Raw genomic sequence first — 21228 nt, 5'->3', positions numbered from 1 at the left:
CGGTGATGGGACACATCTGAGGAGGGGTGATAGATGGGACAGAGGTGAGAGGTTGGTGGGGGACCGACAAGGAGATAACGGGCACGGAGAGGCTGGGCCAGGAGGGTGACAGTGGCCGAGGAGGAGGGAAGCCAGATGGAGGAATGATAAGGGGCAGGGATGGAGGTGGTGAAGACGAAGAGAAACGGGGAAGGGAGAGCAGGGCAGAGCGGATGAACGGCCAGATAGGGAGGGGGTGAGGGGGCCTACACAGAAGGGTGGTAACACCCCGGAGACAGGGATTCGGAGGTGAAGGGGAGGCAAGCAACGAAAGTGAATAGAGATGAGGGATAAATGGACGGGGTGAGGGGATGCTGCTGGAGAGGAGAGGGTGGGGCTGAGGTGCTGGTGGAGCCCAACATGGGAGGTGAGGGGGCGCGGGCCCGCAGAGCGGAGGGGCCGGGCCTCGGCGCGCACCGGCTGGGGTGCGGCCCGCGGGGGCCAGGGCCGCGCGCAAGGGAGGCCCCGGGGGCCGGCCGGCCGGCCGGTATCGGCAGCGCCACTTACCGTGCCCGCCGCGGGTGAGGAAGGGCATGCGGTTGATGGCGATGGGCACGGTGCCGTGCTTGCTGTGGAAGTGGTGGACGTGGTGGGTGGTGCTGAGGCTGGAGGAGACCCGGGCCCCCTCGGCCGCCCCCAACAGCAGCAGCAGCAGCAGCAGCAGTAGCGGCAGCAGAGGTGGCGGCGGCGGCGGCGGCAGGGGCCCGGCCAGGGAGGGGGGGCGGCGCGGGCACCCCCCCAGCCCGCTCCCCCCGGGGGGCATTTCGGCCCGGGGGCGGCACCCTCACAGCCCCATGGCCGGGGGCGGGGACGCGGGACCGAGTAGCCCCGCGAAGCCCCCCTCCGGCTCCGAGCCCCGGGAGGGGGGTAGGGGGTTGAAATGAAGGAAAATCAGAGCCCAAGCCTCGGTCCGGAGCCAATGAAATCAAGTGGATACCGCCGGGGAATCCGGGGTCCGCGGAGCGGCAACGCCAAGGTCCAGGACGCCTGGGTCCATCGCGAGGAGCTAAGGGTCCCCGCATCCCGGCGGGGTTGGAGCGGCACAGAGGGCCGTCAGAAACCCGGGGGAGCGCCCGGGGGAGGGGGCATGGTGCCGGGTGGAGAGATAGGGGAGGCGCGGGGGCCAAGCAGGGAGGGGAGAGCGGGGAAATCCTGCGGAAAAACCGAGCCGGGGAGGGGGGACTGGAGGAGAGAAGCAGGAGACCGATGGAGACTAGGGCCCGCCGCGCCGCGGCTGCCGCTGCCGCTGCCGCTGCCGCCCGACGGAGGCCGGCGGGGAAGGAGGGAGCGGCCGTGGAGCGGGGGGGGCGGGAGAAGGGGGAAGGAAAGCAAATCCGGGTGAGGGGGGAATGAGGGGAGAGGAGGGGAGAGGAGAGGAGGGGAGCGGGGCTGAGCGGAGGGAAGGCGCGAGCCTGCGAGATTCCAGCGGAGAGATGGAGGCAGCGGAGTGTTGCTGCAGAGGCTGAGAGGGCTGGAACGGAGAGGGAGGGAGAGAGGAGGGGTGGAGAGGGGAGGGGAGGGGGAGCGCGGGCGGAGGAGGGGGCAGGGCGGAGGGACCCGAGCGGCTCCCGATCTGCGGGCGGCGCTGGGCAGCTCCGCCGCGCGGCACCTGGCTAGCCGGCTCAGCGCTCGCCTCTCCTCTGCGCGCGCCCCACCCCTCCCCCACGCCCGGGTGCGCGCACCCCTTCCGCCCCCTCCGGAGAAGGGGCCCTGCTGAATAATTGAACAGAACTGAGGCTAGCCGGAGAGGCCGCTCTCTTCCACCTCCTCCCACCACCCCCCACCCCGGGCCCGGACGAGCCCCAATAGTGCTCGAGGGCCCAGTGCGCAGAGATGTGGCTACCACCACCTCTGCACGCACCCCTCGGAACACACGTGCACGCTAGGATGTGGACGGGCTCGGGTATGGAGACACCCACGTGCCCATACAGGCACCAGTGCGCGCGCACGCACACAGGCTCAGACACAGACATTGCATACATGTGCTCCCAGACACCCGGCACACGAACTCACACCCAACCGAGTGTGTACACATGCTCACACACATACGTGTTTGGTCACAGGCAATGAATGAACAGCCAGCATACACACGGACACCCCCCCCTCCAGGTCACCCTCCAAGAACAGGGTCACCCATATGCAAACAATGCACCCGGAGCCTCAGAGGTGCTCAGAGTTAAGACACCACACACACAGTCCCTCCACACCTCCTCAGACGGGTGCTTCCCCCACCCGCGGCAACCCTCCTGGACACCTCCAATCCTTCCAGTCCACTTCCTCTGCCCCTCCCCCCATATGCCAACCTCCCCGTCTTGGGTGGGGAGGGGGCGATTCCAGGATAACTATCCACTGAGTGTTCCACTTGGGACAAAACCCTCTGAGCCACTTATGTCCTGCTGAGGAAGCCATTCTCCTTCTAGGGGGCCTCTCCACTGAGACCTGCCCCTCAGACTTGGCGGCACTTCTGGGAAGTAAGAGCAAGGAGGCTTTCATCCCTTCATCTGGATGCCACCTCTGCACTGACATCAACCTGAGTTCTGCTTGGACGGTGTCTTGCTGGGGGTGGCGGTAGGGGTGTGGGGAGGCCGAATGTAGATGAGGAAGAGAGGGAGGGAGGGAATGATGAACCTGGAAGGAGACAGACAAGGAGAGGCGAAGAAAGGGCAAAAGGGGAGAGGGGCAGGGCAGGGGCTGGCTTCTGCTTATTATCCAGCATTCCGTTTTGGAGCAAAACCTGTCACCAGGAGCCCTGAAAGAGCTTCGCCCAGCTCCTGGATGCATTCAGGACCCGAGACAGCTCCTCTGCCCCAGCTGCCACCTTCCCCAACTTATTAGATGCCAATGCCCCATTTGGTCCCCAGCCTTTCAGAGGGAAGAAAGGAGTCCTCAGAGGCACCCAGAAAGAAGTGTCCAGGTGGTGTGTGGCCCCATGAGGGAGGAGAGTTTGCAAGCTAGGGAGCACGGCTTCCTGCCCTCTCTTCCTGTGCCGGCTCTTGGCCCTGGCTCTGGGATAGAGACTGACAGAGCTCTGAGCAGGCAGAAAATGTATGGTCCCGGAGGGAGGGAGGGAGGAGCCGGTGGCGAGAGGAGAGGAAGGGAAACCGCCTAGAGGCCAATCAATACTAGTGAGTGGGAAGTGGAGAGAGCCGGAGGGGGTGACACTGGCGAGCGAGGTGGGGATAGAGAGGGTAAAAAAGAAGGGAGAGACAGAGGTGTGCGGGAGATCAATAGAGGCTGCGGAGACCAGCAGAGCGGCTAGGGAGATGAGAAACAGACAAGGGCAGAGATGGGGAAGAACCCATTGCCTGGGAGAGCCCGCGGACAGGCTCCGGGAGGTGGAGCTGGAGCTGCCCAGGGAAGCGCTGTCCAGACCTCAGCCCTGGGGCTTCAGGCCCTGCCAGGAAGCAGGCCTCCGTCCAGCTTCCTTCCTCTCTCATTTCATATTCTCTTTTTTATTTTCTCTCCGTTTTCCTTTCTCTCATCCTGACAATGACTTCTCTCCCTCTGATCTCCTACCTTCCCAGGGCAGACTCCTGAGCCTCACAATGGTGCCTTCACCCCCAGGAGGAATCCCCATGTCCCAGATGGAGAAACTGAGGCCACACGTAGGGAAAGACTGTCCTGAAGGTCGACTCCTCCTCATCCCAGTCTTTTCATCACCAGACAGCTCCACACCCCAGGCCCAACCCTCTGAGGATGCCTGGGCCATCCCCACCCCCTCCATCTCTTCAGGCACAAGGGCCCTCGATACCCAGGGTGCCTCCAGGGCTATCACACTTGGGGTGAAGTAGACAGGCATCTGGGCCAGGTTCCTACTTGACCTTGTGTATCAGTGGAGCCCCCAGAAGACCCGTCATAGAGACAGCACGAGCATCAAACAGCCAAGCCTGGAGAATCAGGAGGAGGCACAACTTCAAGAGAAAAGGGGTTGAGATCTCAAAGGCACCCCCAGGGCCAGTGTTCAGAGGCTCCCAGATTGCACCCACCTTGTCTTTACCTCCAAGGCTCTGCTCGGGCTCTGCCACCATTCACACAGACCAGTGCTCGGGGACAGTCACACTTCCCAAGAGGCCCCTGTTCCCCAGCCCCAACTCTCCGTGCCTCCCACCTGCCTGGAACCCAGGGAAGTCGTTCCACTCTCTCTTCCCACCCCTGCTGAAAGATGGCTTGACTCCCTAAACTCACATCCATCTCTCCACTCCCTCCCAAAAGGCTCCATCACGTGGGAGTGCAGTAGTGAAGATGGGCAGCGCTCTTCTCCATCCTGACCCCCTGCGGCCATGGCAAGAAATGCCCACCATCTGTGGCACCGCCTCCACCTCCACCACCCCGGGACTAAACCTTAAGAACACCCAGGTTCCAGCCGCACCCCGCCCCCAGCGCCCTGTGATTAAGGGCATGGATGTGCCTGTTACTGAGGCCTCAGTGTCCTTAGCAACTAAATCAGACAGCTGGTCTCCATCTTACGGTCTTCTCTGAGGACAAATTAAAAGGACTTTGTAAGCCGTGAAACACGAAACAGTCAGTAGGGATAGTTACTATTAAACAGCAAAGTTACCACCATCCCCAGATCGCCTGCGCAAAGCGGGAATGAGCTGGAGAGAAAGAGGCCCAGCCCCAGCCCGTCCTTATTCCCCGATAGGCAGGACTGGAGCGGCCCTGAGCTGGCCGGCGTCTGCGGGCTTTGGCAGGTACAGAGAGTGGTAGGACCGGACAGGATGTGGAGGTACCCAGGGACGGGCCCGCCTCAGAACACTAGAACACTCATGGAGATGAAGGGAACGCTCATGGAGATGGAGGGGGCATTCTTACAAAGAAGGAAAAATCAAGAGCCCAATCCTAGAAACCAGTCGGTTATGCTTCCCTTAAGAAACTCAGGACTCTGCCCGATGACTAAGGCTCCACAGTGTGGCACGGAGGCAAAGGCACTGACCCCTGTTCTCAGCCCAGATCTGCTATTCACTCTGGAAATCCACCAACTCCTCCAGGCCTCAGGGTCCATGTTTGCGAAGTGAAGTGCGTGTGTCTTTTTTCAGGCAGCTGGTGTGTCGTGTCCCTGATCTCTCAGCCCAGCTACCCCCAAGGAAGACCATTCAGGTGACACCTAAAGAGGCCACAGGCTGCCCAGCCTCCCCTCAAGCAGGAGGTTGTCTCTCCCTCATGCCTGCCCCACTGCCCTCTCTCAGCCAAGTACTAACCAGCTGCCGGCCACCGACCATGTGGGACTGGAAACTGCTGCTGAAGCCCTCTCTGGGAAGGGGCCTCAAACAATATGCAAGTTGGCAGCAGATGCCCAGCCAGGGAGGAGAAGAACTAGGTGAGGACACGAGGGAGTGTCCTTGTGGATCCAAGGGACACCCTGCAGCTGGGTGGGACTACACCATGGCTGGCCTCCAGGGAAGCCAGCTCTCCGGAGACCTGGCCTCCTGGGAGTCTCCTGAGCCTGTCTTCTGGGGGTGTAGTCCTATTCTGGCCAGGAAATAATGGGTTTCCACTGCACACTTCAAAGACACCAGGGGCAAGGGGGTACAGGTCAGCAACCGCCCCACCAGTCCTGTGGGACAGAGGTACGACACTTGAGACCATGGCCAGCGTCAGGACAGTGACAGAGGCTGACACATCTTTGGGGAGGGGTGAGGGGAGCAGTGTCCCACCAGCTCAGAAGGAAGAGGAGAGGCTGTCTAGCAACCATCACCCCCGACACACAGGTGTCAGGAGTCCTGCAAAGGCCCGAGAAGGGATTCCAGGAGGCAACAGCAGCCAGTAGCTCCCCTCCATCTCGCTCATGACAAGAAGGGACGGGAAGGAAGCAAGCAGCATGGCTCTGAGAGACCCTCCCTCCTCCCGGGGCCTCCCCCCAACACCTCCAGCCCTCCCAGTCCTGCACTCACGGTCATTGCAGATGGGGCCTCCGTAGGAGGTCATGGTGCAGTCGCAGGTAAAGCCGTCCCACTGCTGCAAGCAGACGCCCTGGTTGGCACAAGACTCTTCGGTGCAGGTGGTGCTGGGGCCTGGAAGAGGCAGGAAGAGGGAACACCCCCCACTCAGCCAAGCCCCCTCCCGCCCCAGGAGTTACGGAAGCTTTGGGACCAGGCCAGAAGCCCTCCCTCAGTTCTGCCGAGCAGGAAGGGCCAATAATTCATGGGGGTGGGAGTGGGGGAGTTCAATGACAGCTGGTATTGGCGGGAGGCAGCAGGGAGGACAAGTGACCTGACTCTCCCCACACCCTGTCCCAGCGCAGTGGCAGCAGGCTCCATCGAGGCCACTCGGCCCCCCAGTCTGCCGGCGCCCCACAGGGTCACACCTAACTCCTGCACCCACACTCACCATCACAGCCCCTCTCCACCTGCCCGATGCGGTGCAGGGCGTCGGCGATGAGGTCAGGGAGGCGCCCATTGAGGTCCACCGAGGCCAGGCAGCCCTGAAAGCCATCCCGAGAGGCCACCAGCTTGGGCAGGTTGTTGAACATGTTCTTGCTCAGACCGCCAATGTACAGCTCCCCTGTAAAGGGAGTGGGGTCAGAGCTCGGATCCCGGTCCCCAGATCCCCAGGTCCCTCCCAGGACATCAGCCTCCAGTGTCGGGTCCCGCAGCCCCACACGGTCTCATCCGGACTCCAGCTTCCTCTCTGAGGGGCAGATGCCCACCTCCACCCTTCCTTCTTCCTTCTCCACTTCTCCATCTGTCTGCTCCCCTCCCAGAGACGCCCAGATGCCCGGGGAGGGGAGAGGGAAGCAGCTGGAGGAACCTGCTCCGTGCTCTCTCCCACACATCTGATGCCAGTTCCGGCCCGTAATCAGGGCCTTTCATAGCTGTGCATCCTGGTCCCTTCCACCCTCGCTCCCTCCCTTCCAAAGTCTCCCATCCCCAGAATTCCTCCAGGCCTCTGCCAGGCTCTCCCAACTCTGGGTTTTCTGCTGGGGGTTCTAAGCCCGGCACCTTCCAACAGCTAGGGCTTAGACTGGGGATTCTGGGTGACACTGGCAAGAAGTCCTCCTCAGGGACACTGGTCCTCCACATTACTGCCTGGCCACAAGGACCTCAACTCCCTGGAAGTCCTGGCCGGCCCATGGCAGAGCTCCAGCAAAACATGATGGGTCAACCCTGCTGCCCCTGCTGGGAACTCAGTGCAAACCAAGACCAGCCCAGACCACCCCTGGGTTTGCTGCCACTGCAAATTACTTGAGACACATCGCCCCCTTCTGGCAGCAGGGAGAACTGGCAGCACTATGCCATCCGTTCTAGGGGCTTCCTCCATGGCTCAGAAGTAAAGAACCTGCCTGCCACACAGGAGACCCACAAGATGCAGGTTCGATCCCTGGATGGGGAAGATCCCCTGGAGGAGGAAATGGCAACCCACTCCAGTATTCTTGTCTGAAAAACCCCATGGACAGAGGAGCCTGGAGGGCTACAGTCCAAAGGGTTGCCAAGAGTTGTACCCAACTGAACGTCTGAGCACCGGCGCACGATCTGACCAAGCTTCTGGTTCCAACTCCATGGCCCACTCACTCTGTGACCTCAGGCAAATCACATAGCTTCTTGGAGCTTCCATTGCTGCCTCAAGAGGAGGGTGAATTCCAGAGTCTCTAGGAACCCTCCCCACGCTGGGACAGTCTGAGTCACAGTGACACCAGGGATCCCTAAGGGACTGGGGGCTGCTCTGGGCGTGTGAGAGTGGCTCACATTGCCCCAGTGGGCTCTGGAGAAGCCACAGGCCTCGTCCTCATTCCTGTTGTTTCAAGTCCCTGGATCTCTACGCTCATCCCCCTCTTCTCTCCTCTCTGATGCACCACTGTTCTAGGGGCAGGCAGTGATGGCCCCACTAACTGCTAAAGAAGCCCCGGGAAATGGGGGAACTTCGTATGATGCTGACCCCACCAGGGAGGCCTGGGTCCAAACCAGTGCCCAGACTAGTCCCGCCAGTGCCCAAGGAATACGACCAGGGCAGCACGTGGGGACCTGGAGACTGTTCCTCCTTCCTCCCCTCATCACAGCCCCCTCCCAGCCCAGCAGGGACACTGCTCTCTCTCCGGCCCCCAGCATGGCACACTTCTCAACCCTGGAGGGCCAAGAGGTCTTCAGAAGGCCTGGCTGCCTTCTCCTAGCTCTAGGGTGAGGCCACCAAACTCCCTGTGAGACACATCCTGCAGGCAGGCTTTCAGTGTTGAGAGGGCAGCCTCGAAGGAGAGCTGAGCAGAACTTTGACAGGAAGATGTCAGGCTAGGCACACTGGAAAATGGGAAAGAGCGAGGGAAACTGTGGGCAGGGGCAGGACAGAATCACGCAAGAGAAAGAGCATCCCAGGCCGGGGGTGATCTTGCTGGGGCCAAGGGGGTATCTGGGCTAGGGCCAGGCCTCCTCCAGAGGCCCCAGGCCCCACCTTTGAGATCGAGGTTTCGGGCGCCATTGGAGTGCTGCGTGACAGTGCGGGAGTCAATCTTGAGCGTGTGCACGTTGCCCGGGTCCCTGGACACCACCACGTTGTGCCACTGGTTGTCATTGACTGGTTTGTCTGAGTTCCCCTTCATCAAGGACGGGCCATTCCCCAGGTCAAACACGTAGTGGATGTACCTGCCCCACAGTAGGGAGGAGACACTGGGTCAAGGTGGGGGCTGGGAAGGCGGGGTAAGGAGGAGCTACAGCTGCGGGGTGGGGGTTGGGCTGGAAGCTGCAGGAAGAAGGGGCAGAGAGGGAGACCTCATAGTGGAAGGACCCAAACCAACAACACGGGGACTCAGTTGTGAGGTCCCATTGTGGGGGATGTGGGGAGAGAGGCCACAGAGGACCTGGATCCTGGGACAGGCTCCGAAGAGAAGCTCATGGAGGGATAGCTTTGTGGAGGCAGTAGGGTCCTCTGGGCAGGGACAAAGCTGCTCTAGGGTGGGGGCCTCTTAGGCCAGAGAGGTCACGGGAACCCAGCCCTGCCTTCTGTCTGTAGTAGGGCCGGATGGCCTGAGCCAGGACAGTGAATGGAGCACAGATATGACTGAGAAACCCGTGGCAAGGAAGTAATTGGGGGGTGACCAGGGTGGAAGAGAGGGTGCCGCTTCTCCGTCTTGGCTGGTAGCGGGGGGACCTGTGGTCTGTGGGGACTGGACATCTTAGCCAGGGGCTGAGGGAGCTGCCTCTTGGTCATGGCGGGGACAGGGGCGACCACGTCCTTGACAGTGGTGCAGAGCCCAGCACCTCACCCCTTGACCAGCTCGATGACAATGAAGTCGTTGCCATTGCCTGAGTTGAACAGGAGGAGCCCGTCGGGGGCTGTGGTCTTGAACTGGAAGAAGAGGTGCATGGAGGCATAAGCTTGGAGTGTGGCGAGCGCCAGGTAGCTGCTGCGACTCTTGAAGGTGACAGGATCGGCCACGATGGCACGCAGGCCAAAGCGAGCATTGAGCTCACAGTAGGTGATGTCCCCGTCCTTGCACTGGTCCATGTAGGGCTGGCCGTTAAACACCAGCCCACTCAGGTGCCCGATGAAGTTGGAGGGCACCACGGAGATGAAGCGCCGCTCCGTCATGATGCCCGTCTCAATGTTGTGGAACTCCAGCCGCGTGTGGGCCCCTGCCATCTGTCCTGCTCAGCACAGGAGACAGAGATGGGGACATGGCTTTGGGGCCCAGACTGTAGGATCATTTCTGGGGCTGGGTCTTGGGTCCCCAGGAGCCTCCCCTCCACTCAAGGGCCACATGGGAAGGATATCAGCAAAGCCCCTACAGGCGCTGGCAGCACACCCAGCTCCTGGGTCTGGGGGACCTGTGGGACTCTTTGGGCCAACAGGCTTGCAGGGCAATGCTGCCTTTGGGGAGCTGAAATGGCCCCTGGGGTCCAGGAGCCCATGACATGCCACCCCTAAGGGAGAAATGGTACCCAGGCAGGGGTCACCAAGAACAGGGCTGCAGACTACCTACCCTCCACAGTCACGTTGTCCACCGACAGCTGCAGGCTCTTGCCCCGTCGCACCACCCTCACTGTGTGCCACTCATTGTCATTGAGCTTGTGCCCCGCAAAGAGCGTCTCAGGGCCTTTACCTGCGGCACCAAGGGGGGAGTCAGCTCAGCACATCCTCCTGCCCTCATGTGGCTGCTTCAAGTGCCACCCCGGGCACACAGCCTCACCTCTGCACACACCCACGCACACAGGTACACCACACACACATGTGCACACACACAGAGCCTTCACACACACCCAGTCATAAACACAGACGCACTCGGTATCGCCACACTCGGTGCAACTCCCCAGGGTGGCATTGGAAAAGAACACGGAGTGAATAGTGCGGTGCCTTCGGAGTTGTGCCCTAAGGCCCTGCACCTGGAGACTCACACCTACGACCAGCATACTCAGCCCGCCTCTCCTCAGGACCTTCCGTGTCAGTGTGTGTAGCCCGCAGCTGAATTCCCAGCCTATACACATAGGCCTCAAACTTTCAAGAGCCCTACCACGCACCCAAATGTGAAGTGCACCTACCGCCTCACGGCTGTCCATGAGCACTCCACACACAAACACACACACAGCTCCCCCATCTAGAGCAGCGGTCCTCAACATTTGGGCACCAGGGACCAGCTTCTTGGAAGACAATTTCTCCCTGGACCAGGACGGGTGGAGGATGAGTTGGGGATGATTCAAGTGCATTACATTAATTGGGCACTTTATTTCTAATCTAGTGCCACCATGGATCTGACAGGAGGCACCGGTCCGTGGCACAGAGGTTGGGGATCCCTGATCTAGAGGGACCCAGTGTGACTTTTCTGCACACACCTAGTTAATTCCACACACCCGGACATACACATCACGTACACAGCACGGCCAGCATGGCCAGAAAGCGGAATGTCTTTTTTTGGAATTACGGCCATTTATTCAAGACCTGGATGAACCGCTCCCAAGACTAAAAACGTTTAGCTTTAGAACGGTGCTGCAGGCCATTTGCGGCACCCCTCAAGATTCGTCCTGGGCCCCTCACCCCAGTGCTCTCACCAGCAGGGCAGGGCTCACCACGCATGCGCACATCTGTCCAACTACACACAGAGCCGAGCTAAGTACACTCTTTCTGCCTGTGGCTGCCGCGTCCTTGGGCTCTTAAGTGACCTCAGGGCACACGAGGCAGAAACACACTCAGAGACAAGGGTTGAATCCAGCCACACTGGGAGCTCAGAAATGTCCCCACCCGCTCTCACCCCTTTTGAGAGCCTCCGAGAGCGCCCCCGTTTGGCAGAATCTCACCCCCAAACAGGGGCCGTGAAGGGCTGAACTTCCGGGCTCACCGCCCACTCACCGGCAGCCCTAATCTTCTCTCCCGCGTGCCTCGACCTCCCCCTTGTGGCCACCTCGAGATACAGCGGGATAGCCCAGCCCCTCTTCGTCTCCTTCCTGCCCTCCTGCTGTAGGCGCCATCCCAAGCCCCTACCCTCCAGAGCGTTTGAGACTTGAAGTTTCTGGCCCTTCCTATCCTAGTCTCAGTGAGCATGCTGACCCCAGACCTCCACCGACTCCCCCCTCTTCAGCTTCATTTGGTTCGTTCTGCCCTCCACAAGCACACCCCTCCACACACACCCACTGCCCAAGCTCCGCACAAGCCTGCGATTACGTCTCCTCCCCTGCCCCCGCACCCCTCCCCAACCCCAATGTCCAGAATCCCAGGCCCCCAGGGGCTCTGCAGAAGAAGAGGGAAGCCACTTACTGGGTGCGCAGCCGACGCGCAGGCAGTCTGGGGGGGCCATGGGGCGGGCAGAGGGGGAGGGGAGACAAAAAGGCAGAACAAGTTTTTTTTTTTTACATCCTTCACAGGGAGGGGTATCTGCAGGCAGGGGTTCCCCCCAGGGCCACTTTCCGGGGACCACGCGTGCTCAGGTGCCTTCTCCCCTTCTTCAGTCGGCCCCCTCCCCCTCTTTCCCCCAAACTGGGAGGCAGGGCAACCGGTGATGGGAAGAAGGCTGACATCTCCCTTCTTGGAGAAGCCCGGGCCTCTCACATCTGAGGGAGATGGGCACCTTGGGAATCCCAGTCGTACAGGGGATCACTGGGGGGCTGAGGGCTTGACCAACCCCACATCTCCCCATCTCTGAGAGGGAGACAGGCGAGGAGGGCCAGAGCCCCTGCTCCCCCAGCTCTGGGACAACTCCCCGCTCAGAGCCCAGGCTGTCACACATCATCCCCGTGTCCCCTGGGCTCTGAGCTAAATGGAGGGGTCTGCCCCAGGGCCCCCTTCCCGCGGCCATACACCTCCCAAAGCCCCAGGGGGCTAGCACCACCCCTACAGGAACCTTCTTGCTACCCTTCCTACTCTGGAGGGTACCAGGCTGTCCCTGGGAACCAGGGTGCTCTTCACCCTGAACAGGAACTAGCATTATTCCCTTTTCCTAGGCAAGGGCCAGAGGTTCACACATGAGGACACTGAGGCCCCATGTGACTTCAGAGGTCTTCAGGGACAAGCAGGCGCCCTCGGCGAAGCCTCCTGCCCCTCCCAAGCCCCAGCACTGTTGTCCTCCAAGTCCAGGCTCAGAGAGCCCTGGGTACTCAGAAAGCACACTTGTCTACACGGACCTGCAGCTGGAGCCCTGGGGCCTCTGGCCACGCCCCTGGTGGGACACATTACCCACAAGACATGAGTCCACCAGCCTCACGAGAACACAGAGCACTAGAGTCCTGTGACGGGGTCTTTGGACGCCTGTCCTGCTCCATCAGACCCAGACAGTAGAGGGCAGGAGGCGGCAGAAATGCTGGGTCCTAATCCCGTCAAGTGACTGTGGACAATTCTCTTCTCTCCCAGCCCCAGCTTCCCTCCCTGTGAGCTGAGGGGCTTGAACAAACAACCCTGACCTGGAAACAAGAACCAAGTGTCCAATGGGCCAGCTCTACCTCTCAGGGAGGGGCACTTTCCAGGCCCCTCTTAGCAGCAGTGTATCCTGCCATCCTCTGTCTCCTCTTGGAATGGGCTCTGCCCACAACCCCAAGGCCCAGGAGGCAAAGTGGGGTGGGGTCATCTGGCATCCCCCTAAGCCCCTGAAGGTTCCTGCAGTGGAGGTAGATTCCCCTGTGGCTCTGGGGGCATGGGCTCCGCGGGCAGTACGGCTGAGCCCCACACGCGTCGTCAACCACAGCAGAAGAGTGGGGGGAGCAGCCGGGACCTGAAGCCACAGCCTGGCACCAAGGGAGGGGCAGAAGGAGGTCAAGGGGCAGATCTGGGGCAAGTCACAGGGAGAGGAAGGAGGTGGAGAGGGTACAGAGAGAAAAGAAGAAGAAAGGGGGAGCTGGACGGAGGGGGTTGGGGAGGATGTCGGGGTGAGGGCAGGGTGCCAGGCCTGGACTCAGGTCACGGGGGCTCTCTCAGGGCCAGCAGAGTCTTCACCAATGAAGGGTCCAAAAAAGAAAAAAGGGAGCTGGAAGGGCAGGCCGATCCCCTTTTGGAGAAAAGACCTAGGGAGGAGCATAGTTCTGCCCCTCCCAAGCATGGAGGCTCCAGGAAGGGGGTTCCGTCTGTCCAGAGAAGAGGTGTTAGCTCCAGGCCCACCCTTGAAGTGACCCCACCCCAAGGAGCACCCCTCCAGTGGGACTGGAGGGGAGCAAACTCCCCTTGAAGATAAGCACCCAGGAGGCAGCCAGCACTGTCCAGAGGAAAGCCAGCAACTGCGGGTAAGTGGGAGAGACTGCCCTCTGGTGGCCGCACCTCCCAGAGCACAGCTCAGGGAGATTTAACTGCTACCCTGATAACTAGAAACCTGCGCCTCAAGTTCAGCAAACGGGCAGAAGTGATTGGTGTGCACAGACCCACCAAGGCCCTGGCTGGGCCTAGAGACCAGGATGATGGTATGAATGTGTGATAAGACAGGTGGAAAAAAGTCATCTGTATGGAAAGGAACTCCGGAAAAGAAGCCAGGCTCCGCTTTCTGCATCCCACCTGCTCCCCCATCCACACCCTGCAAATTGGAGGTGGGGGAGAGGGGACCGGAGCTCCTTGCAAAGAGCCTCAGGAGCCCATTGGCTGGAATCTTGGAGGCGACACTGCAGAGTGGCAGCGTGCACTGGGCACAGCCCTCGTTCAGAGTCGTCTGCCCAGCAGCTCAGCCTCAAAAGAGCTCAAGAGCCTCTTAAAAGAGCCCCGTGGAAACAAGGTACCACCCTGTGGGAACAAGGCACCGCCCCATGGTCTCAGAGATTAAAGGGCTTTGGAATGTAACGTGCATTAAGCCTGGCTTACAACACGAGCAAGAGTCAGACTTGCTGTGTACAGCTGGAGACAGTAGAACTAAGTTCACAAGTGGGGATTTCAGAAGAGGAGGCTGCTACCAGGGAAGAACGACCCAGTGATGAGAGTGGCCATCTCAGAGGTAGGGTGCTCTTGACACAGAAGTCATCTGAACAGAGGTGGAGAGCCTCCCGTCGGCAGGGGGAGGCATGGCAGATACACACACGCGGGCCGGCTGAAGGAGGTGACTTCTAAGGGCCCCTCCAGCTTGGAGATTCTTCAGTTACAATTCACCCTTCGTGTCAGCCTCACTGGCAACTGCGACAGCCGACAGGCACATAGCAGGGAAAGGCAACCCCAGGTGGGTGACAAGAGGCAGGCCATGCTGGGTGCTGGCCTCAGAGGCCATGCCCAAGGTAGAGGGAACCCAGGAACCCAGATCACACTGGAACAGGGTGACGAATCAGGGCCTCCGGGAACAGAGACCAACCACCCTGTTCAGGGCCCGTAGACAGCAGAGCTCCAGGAACTGGCTCAGGGTCGGCAGACACAGTGGAAGCCAGGGCAGGAGGCGTGATCCGCTCCTGGGGCTCCCTGCCTGGACAGGGGCAGCAGCCCCAGGCCCTCCTGGCCCTCTCCGGCCCAGCAAACACCCAGGCACCTGAGACTGGCTCTGAACGCCTCCTCCCACCACGTGGTCACCAGCTCCACTCTCTTCGGGACCAAGTCTGCGTTAATCCAGTGAGCACTGACGAGCTGCCTGCAGGAGCCTGGCTTCCCTGCCGAAGAGATGAGACCACGAGGCCGCAGACCAAGCCTGCCAGGCCCTCAGGGTAGCAAGCAGACCGGGGATCAGGATGGGGATCGTGAGGTGGGGCCAGACGGGGTCAAGGGATGTGGAGGCGAGTCCCAGGCCTGGCTTTAAGCTTCAGTCCCTGTCCCAGTATGACTTCCCTTCCCTTGGCTGAGTCAGTCTCTATGTGTGCCGTGCATCATATAATGTTGTCACTTCCACGCTTCTACTTAAGCCTCAAAACAACCACAGAAAGGAGGCAGAGTGAGGATTCTTATCCCCATTTTACAGACAAAGAAACAGAGGCTTAGAAAGGGGGATATGACTTACCCAGCAGTCTAGGAGACCAGGACTAGAACCCAGATCTTCTGGTCCCCAGCCCAGTATTCTTCCCATCATAGCTGGAGGCTTGGTGGCAGGGTGTGGACCACCTGTGTGTCTGTGTGGTTCACACAACAGCCACACACCTCCCTGTATGCACATCACTTGGTATTTGTGGACAGATGTGACTGTACCAAGCATTTGGTCACAGCTTGTCATGAGCCGCCAGAGACAGCATCTCTGTGGATGGAGGTGGATGCAGCAGGGAGTGAGAGGTGGGTGGGAGCATTGTCCTGCTGGCCACCTTGTCCCTTAACTTCTAAGAACATATGTGGCACAGAAAGAAAAGCATGTCCATGAGAAGGAGCGAGGGCCTGAGGGTGAAATGTCCCCAGGGCCCACCAGAGTCCATTTCCCTGGCCAAGGCTGCTGCCTCCTGTCTCATCTCAAGGGACCCATGGTTCTTCGCAGGGAAACTAAGACAGTCCAGGTGGAGGAAGAAGCATCTGCCTTCCCTGCAAATGGAAGCCCCAGATGTCCCCTGCGGTGTCCCCACCAAGTACAGAGCTGCGTGTTCACTACACAGGGAACACACATGTTCCAGGGCAAAGGGTACCTGACCCTGGGCACACAGACCTGGGTACACAGACCCTGGGTACACAGACCTGGGCAGTCTGAGAAGCACAGGGCCACTCACGGTGTCCTGGGCTGGTGTCTTCCTCCTATGACCCTCTCAGGGGTGCCAGGGGACTCTGTACAGACCCGTGGGACGCTGGCAAAGGGTGTCTCCCATCCTGCTTTGCCCTGCTACCCACACCCACTCTGTAGGCTGTGATCGTGGTTAGAAACAGAGCTTTAGGGAGCCCTAAAGTTCCCCACCTCCAAGGCCCCCGCCTCACTCTTTGTCCCAGGAGCACAAAGGCAAGGTGGCCCAAAGGGGAAAGGATACAGTGTAAATGTGTTAGCGAGGGAATGGGTCCCCAAAAGGCCACAGTCTGTCCCCCAAACGCCCTGGAGACCAATGTTAGGGTGAGACTCCTGGTGAATATTTTAAGCTCAGAGCTCTGTGTTCTCCCCAGCTGAGGATTCTAATCTGCTCAGAGGAGCCTAACTTCTCCTCCAGATCCAGGACACAACAAGCCACCCCAGAGACCTGAATCTTCCCATGTGACAGGCCCTTGGGTGCTCCACCTCCATATGCCCAAAGGGTAGTCTGAAAGGGACAAATGTGACCCAGCCTGGGCAGCTTAGGGCCTCTAGCTGCCAAGCTTGCCCTGACTGAGAGCTCCATGACCCTGGGACCTCGCCTTGGGGTCCTGGGGTCACTACTGTCACCCCAGGTTAGGAACACATTGGCACTAAGATGTGGCCCATAAGTGACAGCCGAATGAGTGGCCTTGCTGTTTTCCTTTGACTCTGCTGAAGCCACACAGAGTCTCCCAGGCCTGGTGGTACTGCCCACATGGATGCTCCAGGGACTGCCAGGTGAAGTGGAGCCACGCCTGCTCTGGGCGGGGCAGAGGCATCAAGCCATCAGGTGACAAGGGTCTTGATACTCCTCACCCCCCAGCTCTGTCAGAAACCAAGAGGAAGCACTGAACCTCAGCAAATCAGCTGGGTTTGAGTCCAGGCTCCTCCCTGATCGTCACTAGCTTTGTGATGCTGGTACGTCAGTATGTGGCATTCCCAGTCTATAAAATCCGGGCAGCTATGGGGACTCACGTGAAAGCAGACACGGGGAAGATGACATGTCTCGATGGGACCCCTTGTGCACCTACATGCACACACGCTTGCACACGCACACACACAGACATGGCTCTTTAAATTCAGAGCAGACGACAGCGGCTGTGTGGGGGGCCGGGTCCTTCTGTCTCTGGATCTGCTGAGGCAGGGAGCCGGGCTGAACACCAGTAGGCGTCTGCAAGCCTTCGCGAATGAATGAACCAAGGTATGAGCAAGCGGATGAGTTGACAGCGAGGCATGAACTACCTCCTTACGTGTGTGCGCTGAACAGACGCCTCCAAGCCCCAGGAGTGCCCTGGGAGGGTGACTATCACACGCCAGACACAGTCGGGTCCCCTCCCCACGGTTCTGCCGAGCGTGAGGCATCTACCTACACTATGCGTCCTCTCTGAGAGGAAGTTCTTGCGGTGGGGGGGGGGGGGGGGAGGCGGGGCTCAGACCTGGGCTGGCACCTCCCATCGCCCATCTCTCACTGGAGCAACCACCAAGCTTCTCCAGACAGAGGGGGTGGGGGGTGAGAGGCAGGGTCGGGGAAGGGGCCCGGGGCACGGGCAGAGCGGTTACCGAGGTTGACAGTGAGCTTCATCTGGCCCCCGTCCAGCTCCAGGCGCAGGGTGTCCGCGGACTCCCTGGAGGTGGTGGCCATCATAAGCCCGTAGGCCCGCTGGGACATGAAGCGCAGGGACACGTCCTCCGCCTCCGTGTGCATGGCGTTCGGCAGCATGATCTTCATGTACATAGAGCCGTCGTAGCTCAGGACCGTAGCCTCTGCCCCAGGAGTAGGGGGAGGGAGAAGGGGGGGACAGGCAGGGGCCAGAGAAGCGAGAGAGAAGACCAAGACAATCAATACAGGGCTGGCAGGCCCAGGGATGGTCCTCGATGGGGCACAGGGACGGGCAGGGGCACAGGCGTGCAGACCAGCCTCACCTCTCTCACAGACCCGCCCCAGGAAGCCGGTCCCGACGCAGTCACAGACGAAGCGGTTCCAGCCCTCCCGGCAGGCGCCCCCGTTGCGGCAGGGAGCGGAGGCACACTGCTTCAGAGTCTCCCGGGAGCAGAAGGGGGCCACGCCCACAGCCCCCTGCGCCTCGGCCAGGCCCCGGAGGTCTCGGCTCCGCCCGTCTATGAAGAGGTCCCGCACGCAGCCCACGTAGCCAGCCCGCAGCGCTGCGGTCCACACCTCCGGGGGCAGGGGCAGGTCCACCCGCCCACCTTCAGGGAGACCGCCCAGGTACAGCTCGCTCTCCAGGTCCAGGATCTCGCTCTCTCCCGTGGCCAAGAAAGGCGTGCTGCGGCTGTTCACCGAGATGGAGCCTGCGGATCGGATGGAGGGAGAGTGTAGGCCTCAGTGGAGAAGGCAGGACCAAGAGACGTCCCAGGAGAAAAAAGGATGCTCTGCCCTCGCACCCTGGCAGCCCTGGGCTGCAAACATTGCTTAAGGAAGCCCCCAAGTTCAGAAACCCGTGTGAGCCGCCAGAGCCCAGCTGCAGTGTGCGGTGGGCCTGTCTAGACGCCTTCTTCCCATTTGAGCAAGTCCTCAGAGGATGTACCAGAAGTGGACATGCCCCCAAAGGGCTGGATCATTGACATGTCCTTCCCCCAGCCAACCCCTCAGACCAGGAGTCAGAGGCAGAGACCCCCAAGGAGGCTGAAAGACTTGAATCCAAAGAGTTTCCCGCTAACATTTATTGGACTTTTATGACTGTATACCAGGCACTTGGGCTTCCCAGGTGGTGCCAGTGGTAAAGAACCCACCTATCAATGCAGGAGTCGCAGGTTTGATACCAGGATCAGGAAGATCTCCTGGAGGAAGGCATGGCAACCCGCTCCAGTATTCTTGCCTGGAGAATCCACATGGATAGAGGAGTCTGGGCTACAGGTCACAAAGAGTCAGACACAACTGAAGCGACTTAGCATGCACAGCATACACTTGCACGCATGCGTGCTAAGTAGCTTCAGTCGTGTCCGACTCTTGAGACCCTATGGTAGCACTTCACATATATTATATCACTTAAATCTCATGGTAACCCTAAGGAACTGATCCTTTACAATCCCACTTGGAAATGGCAAATGAGGATTAGAGAGACTAGGGAAGCTGCCTAAAGTGCCACCACAGTTAAGGACCAGAGCCAAAGTACCACCCAGGTGGCAGGATTCCAGAGCCTGCATCCCCCACCCCTGGACCTGGAGTCCCTGTGTGGCTGGTGGAGCAGACAGGCAGGCTGATCAGCTCCTGGAGCCTCTGAGACAGGAGGGCAGCCAGGAAAGGGAAGCCAGGCATGGAGCTTCTGGGCTGTAAGAGTTCTTTGGAAGAAGGGGCTGGTCATCTTAGGAAAAAAGATTTGGGATCAGGTAGGAGCTTCAATGGCACCCCACTCCAGTACTCTTGCCTGGAGAATCCCAGGGATGGGGGAGCCTGGCGGGCTGCCGTCTATGGGGTCACACAGAGTCGGACATGACTGAAGTGACTTAGCAGCAGCAGCAGGAGCTTCAAAGCCTTTCCTGAGCTCTTAAGAAGCCAAAATGTATAAATTAGAAGCATTATTCTGTTTGTAATTTTTATTCTAACGTTCTCCTTCCTCTCTCTTTTCTCCAGTTTTGAAGAATTCTTTAAAAAATAAAAAGGCCACCTATCTCAATAGGGTTAAAGAGAGGTAAGGATGGTTTGACCATGCAAGGCCCGAATAGGCAGACTGGGGGTGGGGGCACCAAGCATGGGTCTGCAAGAACAGGAGCAGGGCCTCCTCGACACACCTGGCTCCTCACCCGGAGCTCGTTGTCCTCGGTGCAAACCCTCCCCTGCACCACAGGCCCTCCCCTCGTGCCCCATTTTAACACTGGGGTCCCTGGCTTGTCCTCCCTGACAAGACATCAGATCTCCACTCTCCCAGCCCCTCAAACGTGGCCCCCAATCACCTACACTTCTATCTGCAGCAAGATCCCCAAATGCTTGCTCCACCCACCCACTATGGGGTCTCCTGGACAAGGACACCACCCAAGTGGACTCTCCACAAATGAAGAGAAGGTGAAAGAAGGAAGGCCATGGTGGGGAAAGAGTATATAGTGGCGAGTCAGCAGGAGGAAGCCACAGTGTGCCATATCATCACTATCCATTCCACCGCTGATGGACGTCTAGGTTGCTTCCATATCCTGTTATTGTTAATAAACAGTGCTGCAGTGAAGATTAGGGAACATGTATCTTTTGGAAAATATGGCTTCCTCCAGGTATATGCCCAGTAGTGGACACCAAGGGAGGGGAAGGGGAGGATGAATTGGGTGACCAGGGTTGACACATGCACACTCCTGTGCATAAAATAGGGAACCAATGAGAACATGCTGTACAGCACAGGGAACTCCACTCCGCGCTCTGTGGTGACCTCACACGGCTGATTCCCAGTGCTGGGCACAAGAAGCGAACACAGCACTGTACAGCAACTATACTTCAACAAAAATGCTTAAAAAGAAAACCAAAGTGAATACTCATCTTGTTTCAAGGTCATTCTAAAACATTCTACAAAAGGGAACAACAATCCAAGTGTTCAATGGCAGATGGATGGACAAACAAAAGGTGGTCTACTCATACAATGGCATATTATTCAGTCATGAAAAATGAAGCCTGACACACGTAGCTAACACATACTACAATGTGGATGAAACTAGAAGACATTATGCTAAATGACATAAGCCAGACATAAAAAGACAAATATTGTGTGATCCAGGTATAGGAGGTCCCTGCTGCTGCTGCTGCTAAGTCGCTTCAGTCCTGTCTGACTCTGTGCGACCCCAGAGACGGCAGCCCACCAGGCTCCCCCATCCCTGGGATTCTCCAGGCAAGAACACTGGAGTGGGTTGCCATTTCCTTCTCCAATGATGAAAGTGAAAAGTGAAAGTGAAGTTGCTCAGTCGTGTCCGACTCCTAGCAACCCCATGGACTGCAGTGCACCAGGCTCCTCTGTCCATGGGATTTTCCAGGCAAGAGTACTGGAGTGGGGTGCCATTGCCTTCTCCCAGGAGGTCCCTAGAGTAGGCAATTCATAGGAAGTAGGATGGTGGTTTACAGGGGCTAGGAGTTAGTATTTATGGGGACAGGTTTTCAGTTTGGAAAGATGAAAATGTTCTCTATATCGATGGTGGTGCTGGCTGCACAACAGTGA

The 21228-nt window shown here is 59.1% G+C and overlaps 1 protein-coding gene across 5 annotated transcripts in view; it reads right to left on the bottom strand.

Moving 5' to 3' along the window:
* The window catches only part of NRXN2 (neurexin 2), a 103068-nt gene that overhangs the window by 35373 nt on the left and 46467 nt on the right, over positions 1–21228 (bottom strand). The window contains exons 10-17 of one of the 5 annotated variants that reach the window (XM_070359310.1): positions 18002–18388; positions 17639–17842; positions 11713–11739; positions 9947–10066; positions 9230–9611; positions 8419–8609; positions 6367–6540; positions 5931–6050 (exon numbers count right to left, since the gene is read on the bottom strand). In XM_070359310.1, coding sequence (XP_070215411.1) covers positions 5931–6050; positions 6367–6540; positions 8419–8609; positions 9230–9611; positions 9947–10066; positions 11713–11739; positions 17639–17842; positions 18002–18388 — 1605 coding nt within the window. Of the gene's footprint in view, positions 1–546; positions 1420–5930; positions 6051–6366; positions 6541–8418; positions 8610–9229; positions 9612–9946; positions 10067–11712; positions 11740–17638; positions 17843–18001; positions 18389–21228 lie in introns of those variants that run through there. The other 4 variants (XM_070359309.1, XM_070359307.1, XM_070359308.1 and 1 more) reach the window with 4 other exon arrangements.

The sequence above is a fragment of the Bos mutus genome, chromosome 22 (assembly GCF_027580195.1).
Source record: "Bos mutus isolate GX-2022 chromosome 22, NWIPB_WYAK_1.1, whole genome shotgun sequence".
NCBI classification, from domain to species: domain Eukaryota; kingdom Metazoa; phylum Chordata; class Mammalia; order Artiodactyla; family Bovidae; genus Bos; species Bos mutus.
This window is presented reverse-complemented; position numbering and strand designations above follow the sequence as displayed.